General features: G+C 37.3%; 1 protein-coding gene across 2 annotated transcripts in view; it reads right to left on the bottom strand.

The window, feature by feature from the left end:
- Nucleotides 1-120: 120 nt before the first annotated feature.
- AMPD3 (adenosine monophosphate deaminase 3) overlaps nt 121-12,023 on the bottom strand; it is a 31,460-nt gene continuing 19,557 nt past the window's right edge. Inside the window, exons 6-15 of one of the 2 annotated variants that reach the window (XM_019474531.1) lie at nt 11,378-11,572; nt 11,000-11,131; nt 9,955-10,118; nt 8,635-8,761; nt 7,623-7,786; nt 5,421-5,541; nt 3,746-3,919; nt 2,303-2,413; nt 1,263-1,360; nt 121-651 (exon numbers count right to left, since the gene is read on the bottom strand). In XM_019474531.1, the coding sequence (XP_019330076.1) occupies nt 603-651; nt 1,263-1,360; nt 2,303-2,413; nt 3,746-3,919; nt 5,421-5,541; nt 7,623-7,786; nt 8,635-8,761; nt 9,955-10,118; nt 11,000-11,131; nt 11,378-11,572 (1,335 nt within the window). In that variant the 3' untranslated portion in view covers nt 121-602. Of the gene's footprint in view, nt 1,361-2,302; nt 2,414-3,745; nt 3,920-5,420; nt 5,542-7,622; nt 7,787-8,634; nt 8,762-9,954; nt 10,119-10,999; nt 11,132-11,377; nt 11,573-12,023 lie in introns of both variants that reach the window. The other variant, XM_009288815.2, reaches the window with a different exon arrangement.

The following is a 12,023-nucleotide window of genomic DNA, read 5'->3' as shown; positions in this document are numbered from 1 at the left end:
CTATATGCTATCATGTTATAACCTTTAATCCTTTCTGAATGAGTAGTACTGTGTCTTAAGAAGGATGATCAAATACAAAAAAGATTGAAAGTGATAAATATTCCACTAGCTGTATTTTACTAGCCACTCCATCATAAATAAAATTTTAACATAACATGATTTGAAATGACATATTTCAAGTGGGCTAGCTTCTGTATAAATAGACTTCTCATTCAACTCTAACTGACTAAAATACAAACTAACACAAATGTGTAAAAAGATGTCAGAAGTAGGACCAGCACCCAGGTCTGGAGTTTCTACCACTGATTCATAAGAACACTTCCTTTGTTCAAGTAAAAAATTTCTCTTTACACACAACCAAAATTATCTGCATAAATTTCCAAGTAATTTGAACTGGCACACCCACATATTCCCATTACAAAGCAATAAAAAAGTGTTCTCAACTTTCAAGGCAAAGTTTTCATGATATAATTAGATTCATTATTACAATGTACGATAGTGATGATTTTGACACCATGTGTTCTACTTACTAGATTAAAAAGCATTAATCTGCTCTTCTTCACAGACATCCTACATGACAACAGGAAGTAATTAATTAGTCATTAAACAGGACTACCGGACTTTGTTTTTTCTTGTTTTCCGGTATAACTGCTGAAACATTAAGATAAAAACCTGTGTCAGAACACCTTCCAGAATGAAAGGGTAGCCTCAAAATTATGCACCCCATACAAACTGCTAATGAATAAAGGGTTAAACTTAAAAGTGCTGAATGCCACGACCGCTACTGAGACTAGCAGGACAAAAACAGGTGCATGTATACTGTCAGCATCTGCAAAATCCTAAGGTGCATATCACAGATGCACTATGAATATTCTCTGTTGTTTTCCAAGCTACGATATATTCCACGGTTAAGACAGTATGAAACAAATATTACATGAGACTGAGTTTGCATTTAGTATTTACAGCAATCTTACAAAGCCTAATGTTTGTAGAAACTGATATTTTTGCAATGAGAAGAATGCAGTAAAAGATAATGGCAAACGCTGTTTACCTTCCATAGATACTCTATTTTTCTCTGTACTGTTCAGTTATGTCTTGGTAGCATCAAAGACAGATGATTCAATGTTAATTAGCATCTTACCCTGCTCAGGAGTGAAATGTTCTGGTTTCTTTGAGTTTGTAACTACTTTGACAGAGTAGAAATCTCTTCTGTTCTCATAGCATCAGACAGGAAACTAAGTTCATTGCACAGTGTCTCGTACCTGAAGGCCATCCGGATCTGTGCAACATTTGTCTTTCGAATGTCATTTCCCTCAGGCCCTTCTTTACAGTAATTCACCCCTAAGAATTTCTGTTTTTCCTGTGAACGGGATTAAAGGTAAAAAGGAAGGAGTCAGTTCAACTGTTTTGATTTATTGTATAACTGAGTATTTGTTAGTTGAATGACTCCAGTGCAAGTGAAAAGAGCAGCTTCAACCAGCTGGCCACTGAACTTTACCTCAGAGTCTTAACCAGTTTTGGAGATTTTAGGGCCAAAGTTTATACATAAAATTACTCAGCGGTGCACTCAGTCTGGCTTGCTAAAACCCTTTGTGCTAGCGTTCAGTCTTCACTACTACATCTTTCACGTGAGAGGTCAAAAAGAGGCTTAGGTTTCTTTTGTTAGTTAAACGTGGCACAAGAGGAAAATTAGTAGTTGTCACAAGAGAACATTGGAAGAAACAACAGAATATACTTGCAAAAGCCCCTCCACATACCAGCTCCTTGAGAGGAATGTTTGAAAGTGACATAGAAGAGAGGATGCTCTAAAATAAGTCCTAGAGAAAGCCATGGATGTATAGAATTTTACAGCCAAAAGGGAATTTATTGTAATCTGACTGCCTATCTAAACCAGAGTATTTTCTGTAGTACTCCCTTCTAAGCAAAAACATGTCTTGCTTATGACAGGCAGTTTCTTTTTACTCAGTGCAAGACATGGTGTATAAAATTACTGGCAAAGGGATATCACCCAAGTAATTAAAGGTTTGGGACTGGAGGCAGAACTGAGTATAAAAGGGCACCTGGTCTTTCTGCATGTTTTGGGGATTCCAGAACAAAGCTAAATGAGGAAAAATGTAATGTTAATACTTTTTTTAATGTAAGACTGCATAGCAGATAGTTTGTGAATATTTCTGGAAAAGAGGAGAGGGATGTGCACAAATACATCACATAAGCACCTACTATTCAATTTTCAGACTATCGACTTCTCAGTTCCTACTTGCCCTCATATTCACAAAAGAGATTTTTTTTCAGCCGTAATTACCTTATCTGACAATCCACTCTGTAGTACGCTGTTTCTTGCTATTTCACACAAGTCACAGGTACTTAGTTTCCACACCTGGGCTGCAATAGCGTATTCTTCCATGAGAGCTTCCTGTATCACCAAAATATGTTTAATATTAAATTATATGTAAATAAGATGTAAATGGAGACACATACTCATTACTAATTAAGGAATTTATACATGCTCTTTAGACAGCTGTGAAAAATTAGAGGTTTAAGACTTTAACATCACAATTAGTAATGAACAGAACTGTTATTTCTAATTTCCCAAGGGCAACTGTTAAATAATTAATAGGCACTGGGTATCCAGTTATCTTAAGTCTAGGAAATTGCAGCCTGCAGTCCAGATCCTTAGAGGCATTTATTAGGCAATTTCAAATGAGATCCCAGGGTATATAAACACCTTGGAGGATCTAGTCCTAAATCTTTAATGAATATGTACACAGACAGATAGTAGGGCAATTTCTCACTTCTGACCTTCCACACAAGACGGCTGGGTCTGACTCTAGTGGGCTGTCACAGCTGAGGATATTCCACACTATGTGTAACTCGGCTGGTGCTGCATTACACCCATGCGGAAAGCCCCCACAGAAGCTCTCTGTCTTTTCTAGCAGAGACATGTCATGGGCCAGAAGCAAGCCTGGGTGAAGCACACCAGAGCTCAGCTTACTTCTGACCTTCCACACAAGACGGCTGGGTCTGACTCTAGTGGGCTGTCACAGCTGAGGATATTCCACACTATGTGTAACTCGGCTGGTGCTGCATTACACCCATGCGGAAAGCCCCCACAGAAGCTCTCTGTCTTTTCTAGCAGAGACATGTCATGGGCCAGAAGCAAGCCTGGGTGAAGCACGCCAGAGCTCAGCTTGTCCTCAGAACACAGACAATTGAGCAATGTACAGGCCACTCTAAGGCACAGCATGACTCAAGTCCGTGCCGACCACAAAATTAGGGCATCAAAACCAGTGACCAGGCATTTCTACCCTGCCAGGCCACCCAAGGGCAAGAATCCGTTTCAGTTCACTGAGCAAACAGCTCATACGTCATCTTCAGAGATTCCACATGGTGTTTTTGTAATGTACTTCCCCAGATTTATTAGTAAGGAAACTGGACTTTCCTGGCACTCTAGAGGATTGTTTATGAAGGCTCAAACCTTCCTTCAGCCTCATCCTTCATTCTATACTTCAACAGCCAACACTGGAGAGGCAAGAGTACAAAAGAAACATAATTAGGAAATCAGACATTTCCCTCTGAAACCTAACAGTGAGTAGTAGACTGAGAATGAGGAAGAATAATGAATGAAGTGAGTGAAAGACATGAAACTTTATATCCTAAGCAATGATATAAAATAACTTTCAGGTCATTCTGGGCCTATGTGGTACTGTTGCCAAGTTCAAAGACGAGTGCTTTTTGCAATTCTTACCTTTGTATAATGAAACTGCATAGGATCATCTGTGGAGAGAGAGACATGAAGTCCCTTATGTAGAAATTCCCGTAGTGGATTTTTTGAGTACTCCAGGAATAGGCTGTTGTTACTAAGTGGAGACATAGCAATGGGTATTTGTGCAAGATAATAAAGATACTGGAGGACAGGACTCTGCAAAACAAAACACAATCAGCATTAATGGTACTATGGGATAATGAAAAAAAGAAGGATTTCCTTGGATAAAATGGAAACAGCATTACAGAGGGAGGACTAAGATCAAAAAAATTTAGGTTGACACTAAACTCTGACTTCTTTAGAAAATATTTAAAAGTCTGAATTTTAAATGTTACTCATCTTCATAAAAATAATTTACATTCTTCAACATATATGTAATCTTTTTAAAAATATGGTGACTAATATTACTGTAGATTAGTAAGTATATATGACTATTAAGGACACTGCATTTGATACTAATTGCATACCTTTCCCCCAAAACCTGAAAGTCACAGATAACAGATGCGTAAGAACTGCTAAGCAATTTGTTATTTTCAAAACTGCAGTCCAATAGGTAAATTTTAGGAGCAGAAGTTTTCATTTATTAGAAGTCATGTGTTGCTGTTGGACATAATACAAATTATCTGTGGTCACCTCATCTTTATTACTATTTTTGGCTTAACCAACCTGTGAACGTAACAAGTGCCATTATTATTATTATTATCTGCTGTGCCAGGTTATTGCACCAGGCTAAGCAGGAGAGAGTGAAGAGGAGAATGCTTTGGTCACATACAGCCTTAGTACTACTCTGTCTGGGTCTAATTTTAGGAATTACTGGTTCCGAGCATAACATCAGACATGATTTTAGGCAAAATTTTTCTTTTTTCTTTGTTCTTGGATATGTTGAAAAACAGAGAGAGAATTTTCCAGCATTAACCAGAAAATCCAACATACAAGAGAACTCTTTCCAAAAAATTACAATAAAGTCAGTGTAAGTCTGCCACCCACTGACCAATTATTTTAATTACAAAACGGTGGCCTGGGGATGAGTTGCATGATGGTTTTTATTAACTGATACACCAGTAATGATAACGTTTGTCCTGTCATAACAATCAAGTTGTATATGAAATATTGCCGTGTTATACAGCTATGTTAAATTTCTTGATCAAGTGATCCCAGTTACTCTAGATATAAATAACCAAAACCTTAATGAACTTCTGAATGAACCTTGAAGTACAGGGACGCCAGTCAGGGAAAATGACCTTTGTCCCTGTACAGGTTTCTAGGAGAAACTAGAGCTTTCCTTAAATTCTTCTGGACCTAAACCAGGGAGTAGTAACAAGTCTAAGCAGTTTTTTCCATATAATTTTAGCTCTACTTGGAGTAACCGAAAACAGGTGCCACCAAGTCCTTGACATATCTGAACAGTTGATCTTCCCTATAAAGACATAGCTTTAAAATACTCACTTAGGAAAAGCTGTATTTTTGTAGCTTAAATAAGAAATAGGAAGTTCAGCTGAGCTTATTTATTTCTGATCAAAGTGAAGAGTTACTTGTGCCTTGCTAAGAAAATTAATTTTGGGCTGCCCAGATAAAGTCAATTTGGTGACTGCTGTTTGAACCAGTGACTGATGTCTAAGCAGATGGTCATTAGTTTAGGTGAGCAACTAAGCAATACCTTCTTCAAGAGCAATCCGTGGGAAATGTTGTCTGCTGTCAGAAAGGCTGATACAAGGTGTGTGATAGACCCAGCTTCTCCACAGTGAGGTCGAAACAGGAAAGTACACATGCCTCTTTCCCTGAGGAGATTAAAAGCAAGTTCCACTAGCAGAAAATGCACTGTTCTTCATCTATTTTGTATATAATTATCATTAATATGGGAATTTTTTAAAAAAAATACTAAAAGTTACACATTCTCATACAGTTTGACGTGACATCTAATCAGGCCTATCTGTGGGCTGCTGTCAAAAGGGGCAGGTCCCTCTACCCAAGCCCCTTCCACCACTTGACATATTCGTGTATTCCTTCTTCTTTCCTTCCCCAGTTACATCTCATTTAGCAATTGTTTAGCTATTGGGTAAACAGTTTTTGAACTGATTCCAGTTGAGGGAACTGGCAGATGGAAAGGTAAGTAAACTGATGCAACCTGTGGCTGCATAATTCCTAGATTCAAAATGAGGGAAGAAGTGGAAGCACATTGCCAAGAGTTAGTTAACACTACCTAGTGTGATGACAACCTGCCATCTCACCAGATTAAATGCAGCATAAAAACACACACTCAGTAGCACAGAGATGATCTAGGAATAATCTAGGCTTCACACTATAATTTCTAGAACTTATTTTATTTTTATCATCTATATTAAAAATTATGCTGGGTTTAAGTTATAATGGACCCTGTTATTCAGTGCAGACAAATGTCCCATAAGTATCTGGAGATGTTCAAAACAAAGAATTTCAACAAGGATTGCTAGAGTGTAAGGCTGTTCTAGGATGGATGTTTAGTAATGTTTCTCCTGAAAATGGATGTAAGGATGTAATCCATCCTTGCTGACTTGCTAATACTACCAAAAGTATAAAACAGTCTTGTAATGGACTGGCTGTGGTGCCTCAGGTACTCAGTATGTTTAACAGGGTGAACAGTTTTACTGACTCAGTGATGAATTGTGTCATTATCTCACCTAGCTGTAAAGAATATTTGATGATTATCTAGGGAGATTTTCAAACAGTAGTTGAAACGATCTTGAGGTAAAAAAGAAATGCGTTAAGTTCTAACAGAATCTCTGTCTTTGAAAAAGAAAAAAACACAGACTACAGAGAATGTAAAGGAAGTCAGGAGAAAGGGATGACTTAGATATCTGCTGTACTGTGTCCTTTCCATAATAGAACTAAAACTAACAACTAGGCTTGTTTGTTGCAGGTACAAGGTAATTTAAGGCGGATGTTTTTATTATGAGTTTTGATTATATAGGGTGGTAGAGAAAGAAATGCTTGAGGTAGCAGCGGGAGAGAAGAAATAACATTTTGAACGTTAACTTGGATAAGACCTGTTAAAATGACAAAACTGTGCACCTCCTATAAGAAAATCCCAAAACGTTTTATAAATAATAATGAACCAAATCCTTGCAAGGTAAGTGATGACACCGTAATAACAATGGATAACCTCACTGTGCCTCAATTTGAGTCTATTGTGCAGATCACTCAGTGAGTCAGCCACAAAGTCAGGAGCAAAACCTCAAGTTGAATTTCAGGCTTTACTGAGCCTGATGCCAAAATCTGCTTTTACAGTCATGATCTCACATTCAGTATCATAACTCCCTGCATTACTTGCCTAGACATCGGTCTCAAAAATAGTAAAACTGAATGAGTCAACAAGCATGCTAAAGTAAGTTAGCTAGATGTACAGTTTATAATTATGTCCTCCTTTGTCTGTCTTTGATAATAGTAGCAGCCCTTAAACCAGTTATTTCACAACATAACTTTGTATCTTTTAAATTGCCAGGAGATAGCAAGCTACCAAGAGGTACATTAGATTTGGAAATCCACTGTGAATCCAAGCAAAGGCCAACAAGTCAGTTTTGTGGGGTTTCTTCTTCTGTTTTGTTTGATATATTCAGGTTTAAGGGATTCACAAAACAAAAATACACACAAATATCAAACAAGATATTAATCCGATGCCTTTACAATTTCCAAATACTTCATTTGAATTCATTTTGCAGTTAACGTTTTCAGAATAACTCATTTACTCCTCTTGGACTCTTTAAAATAATTCAAGATAACCTTTGCTTCAAAAGATATATGATCTAGACACTGACTTAGATTGGGACCAAGATTATTGATTTTTCTTTCTGGAAGCTTGTAAAAGAGAAAAATTACTACTTACCTCCTAAGGTTGTTTAGCAACATGATGTTCACATACATATAATACAAATAATAGCTATAAGGGGGATTCTTCTCACTGCTCCAGAGGTCAGGGTTAAGGCTCTTGTCAGAGAACATATGGCCACTATGTTTGGATTCATCATCAACACTGTCAAAGCCAGTCACCTGGTGGGAGAAGAGATGCAGAGAAATCAGTGTTTTCAAGAAGCAAACTTCAACGTTACTTACTCTTGCTTCAGGACTTGCTTGTACAAAGCATCTAGTCCTCTTTCTTCGTTTCCCTCCTTATGCTAGCAGTCCTGCTGCTCTGCCCTCCTACCACATACCATGCAGACAGCAGGAATAATGTGTTTTCTCAAAGGAATTTTCACCCATTTTTTTTTCTTCTGAGACAAATAGGAGGCCCAGGTGCACAAAAGCCTTCAGACTCCTGTGGGGGGGTGTAGGTCTGTAAGACTCCCTCAGATCCAGATTATAACCCTTTAAACTCATCTGCTTTGTTATTTGAAAAGCAGCTGAATGCCAGAGGCTCCCAGAAAACCTTAGAGTTCTGATTTGGGGCATACTCAGAAATGTCTCTTTTAATCATGTCCCAGCAGCTACATCCCCACCTCTCTCCTGAGTCCCATCACGATCTACACAATGCTTCCTTTCAGTTGCCTCCTTTTTGGAGGCCAGTCCCAGAGGCAAGCTCAAAGTACACATCCTAGATCACTATGTTCCCGCTGCACAAGAGCATGCAAACCTTTTTTGGTCATTCTTTATAGAGAGGATTACTGAGAGGACAAACAAATAGCTGTTGAGCTGTTTCAGAGGAAATAAACGGCAACTATTTGACAACAGGATCTTACTCAGGCTATTATTACATTGTATGTCAGGGCTTTAAAACAACAATACAAGTAACCTATGGAGGAGGAAACTTTTCTAGTGGCTGGAAACAGCTGTGGATAAACAAAATCTATGAGCAGGAGAGGATCCATTTCATGCGAGACAGAAAATCCAAACATACTTACATATTTGAGGAAAAGGTGCAATTCTTTGTGGTCTTTGGGATTGATTGTTGCTTCAAACAAAGGTACAAAGATGTTCTCCAACATCTTCCCAAAACTAGGCAGAATATTTTTTGACCTAAATATGTCACTGAAGGGGAAAAAATAGATACAGATGTGACCATTCTTTAATCAGCTAATATTTTTCCTCCACTTCCATATTTTCTGTTATTTGTGTATATTCTACAGCTTCAGTTCTACCAGGATTCAGAAATTAAAAGTTTATGTTAGGGCAGGGATTGTCTCTGTGCTGTTTCCTGCACTGCCTGGCACTCTGCTTCATCCAGGCTCTGCTGAAGCTCCTGAGTGCTCCAAAAATAGAGACAGTATGCAGGGGTAGATGCTGTCTCAAGAACAGTGACCCTTCCCCTTACAGCAATCCAAGTACTAATAGGAGAGATAAGGAATCACCTCTCGTAAAAGATTCTGTTTTCCAAAGTCATAACTAGTCCAAATGAAAGTAGAATGTTCTGCTTTAGTGAGCCTCTCAGAAAAGAGGGACAGTACTTCAGTGTGTCATTAAGTGCATGACTTAATCAAAGTGTTGACTCCACTATGTACGTAAGAAATTGCTACGTAAGAAATTAAAGGAGAGAAACTTTCTCCCTAATGAGAAACACACTCTGGGGGATATATGCGACCATGACAGCCTTTCTCTACTCATATTCCAACTATGCAATTTCAAAACACGAAGCTCAGCTATTAAGGCTGACAAAATTATCATGGGAGACTGTATTACAATATACAGTATTAGAAACAATGAACCATTTAATAAAGTCCCAAAGGATGCTTAAAAACTAAGAAAAACTGATACTGATTTAGGCTTGCAAATCAGCAATCTGGGTTGCGTTTCCGAGTTCACTGTCATTTAGTCTCTGATGTTGAGGAATTTTGATGGTAACAGTTTTACAGAGCATTTTCTATTCCTTTACGGAATTCAAGAGTTGATTTATTTTCATTACTAAATTGTATTTTAACTTGCCTTTGAATGCAACTTAATTTCACCCAGTTGTAATTTTTGGTTTTAGTATCTTCAGACTTACAAATAATTTACAGTAGTTTTGAATAGCTTCATAAAGAGTAGATTCAAACCCCATCTCCTGTCTTCCACCCCCAGACTGTCACAAAAACTGCAGCAATGGTCAAGAATAAATATCCCAGGCTGTTAATTATACATAGAACTACAGGACAGCTCATAAAACATCTAAAAAATGTCAGAAGTTAAAACAAATCATTGGTATGATTTCAAACTATTAAAATTACCAAGAGCTCCTGATTACTTACTAGATTCTGGGAACCTGAATTATCCAGCGCATGTTAGGGGAATAAACTTTATGCTTAATGAACCATTTTGCCAAGTTCAGCCATTCATCTGGAGACCGTCCATAAATGGATAAGCGGGGTTCTGTATACTGGTACTTACTTTCTTCTAGTTCACGGGCTACTTCCTATTAAGTAATAAATATATTTGCTTTAGTATGGACACTGAAGATCATTTACAGCTAGTAGTATATTTATCATTATACTTTCCTCAGTCCAGACATAACTGTATTGTCACCCTTTAAAGTTAAAGGGAATCTCTTGTCTATTAATTCATTATTTTATTTTAGGCATCTAACTATTCTACTAGCAAGCTATCTCAGATAGCATTTGAGTATAACTAACTGTAACACTTAGATTTAGAGGACAATATTCTTGTGCAGTTATTACTAACACCTTTGTAAGACATAGGTTTAAAATCGGTAAATCAGAATTATACTATTTAAACTGTAGTAAACGACTACATAAAATATGCAGACCAATGGAGAATCTGACCCAGAATCCGTGGTAGTAAGCAATTTTAAGGCTATTAATTTTAGACAAGCACTTCTATATATGTAAAAAGAGCTGACATCTAGTTCATGAAAACTACTAATTCTTTTGTTGTAAGAAATTAATTTGAAGCCTGTGCATGCATGTGCAGATATAGATTTATGCAGAGGTTCTTCCCTAGCTCCTCCTTCCCTAGCAGCTACCACTAGCCAACTACATCCTAACAAAATATTAAGCCAGTGAATTGATCCTTGGCTGCTCTCCATTAGTTTGAAACTGCACACAACTCTGCTTTGAACTCATACACAGGTTATGCATATGAGATTCGAACTCATAAAATTATTTAGAAAGCAGCAGTGGCTGACTTAGCAGAGGTCCTTCTCTGATGAATTGCTAGAGCAAGCCCAATACTTGGAATCACTTAACCATAGTGTTAAGTCTAGATACAATTATCACATCACAAATCTTTTACAAACCTTCATTTCTCTACAGCTGGAAGAGCTTGAAACTTATTTACCTTGACCATACGAGCAAAATATTCACCACCAATGTAGTTCTCAGTTTTCAAATACAAGTCCCTCAGCTCACTGGCACCAACTGGATTGTACTTGGAATTGAATTTGTCAAAGCGATGAAACGTTTGACGACCCTGGAGGAGGAAAAAACCCAAATAACCATAGTTTTAAGTACACACAATAGTTTATAAATTAAATTGCCTAGCAATAAAAGGCACAGAAAAGAAAAAGCCAACGCTAACTTACTTCAAACATGCAAAGTAATGCATGAGTTCAAATTCTGATTTAATAAGTTATCATGCAAAAACTGTAGAAACCAGAATTTCACACTTAGAAAACTTAGCTTTTTCTCATCTATTTTGTTATTTTAATGTACTTACTGCATGGACATCTAAAGAGTCTACAGTGAGGTCGTAAGGGTCCATGTGAAGGCTTTCGAAAACTTGCTTTAAAGTCATCTTCTTGCCTTTTTTCTCTGCAACAATCCTGTCAGGCTCCGTTTGATACGTGTGCTTAATAAACCTCAATAAGTGTTTCTGGTTCATGCAAGCAGCAGCATGGATATGAGTATCAACCTGAAATCAAAAGGTTATTCATGCTCATCATCCATATACATAAACTTAAATTAGCAAAGTATCTATGTCAGTAACAACAATGACTAAAGCCTTCTAAAATATTCCTTAAGTAACAAATGGATTAGTGCCTAAGCAAGTCAAAATGTTTCAGAACCCTGAGATTTTGGGTTTGGAGGAATTATTCAATAAGCAGAACTATAAATAAAATAGCCCTCAATTAATAGTTTCCTATTTAAATAAGAAAATTTTCAACAAGTTAAGATGCATTATAAGTGCCAATCACAGACCTGGGTTCAGATTAAATTTGATACTTCCTTAAAGGACAGTCTGATCCTTTAGTATCCTTTTATTTCATCCATTAATCGATGATGTCTTTCTAGTTATAGACTGTAGTTATAACCATCCTCTCTGACTAAAAGGACCTGAAATTCTCAGCCATTGCCAAAAGCAT

Source organism: Aptenodytes forsteri, unplaced genomic scaffold, assembly GCF_000699145.1.
Source record: "Aptenodytes forsteri isolate BGI_AS27 unplaced genomic scaffold, ASM69914v1 Scaffold8, whole genome shotgun sequence".
Taxonomy (NCBI): Eukaryota; Metazoa; Chordata; class Aves; order Sphenisciformes; family Spheniscidae; genus Aptenodytes; species Aptenodytes forsteri.
This window is presented reverse-complemented; position numbering and strand designations above follow the sequence as displayed.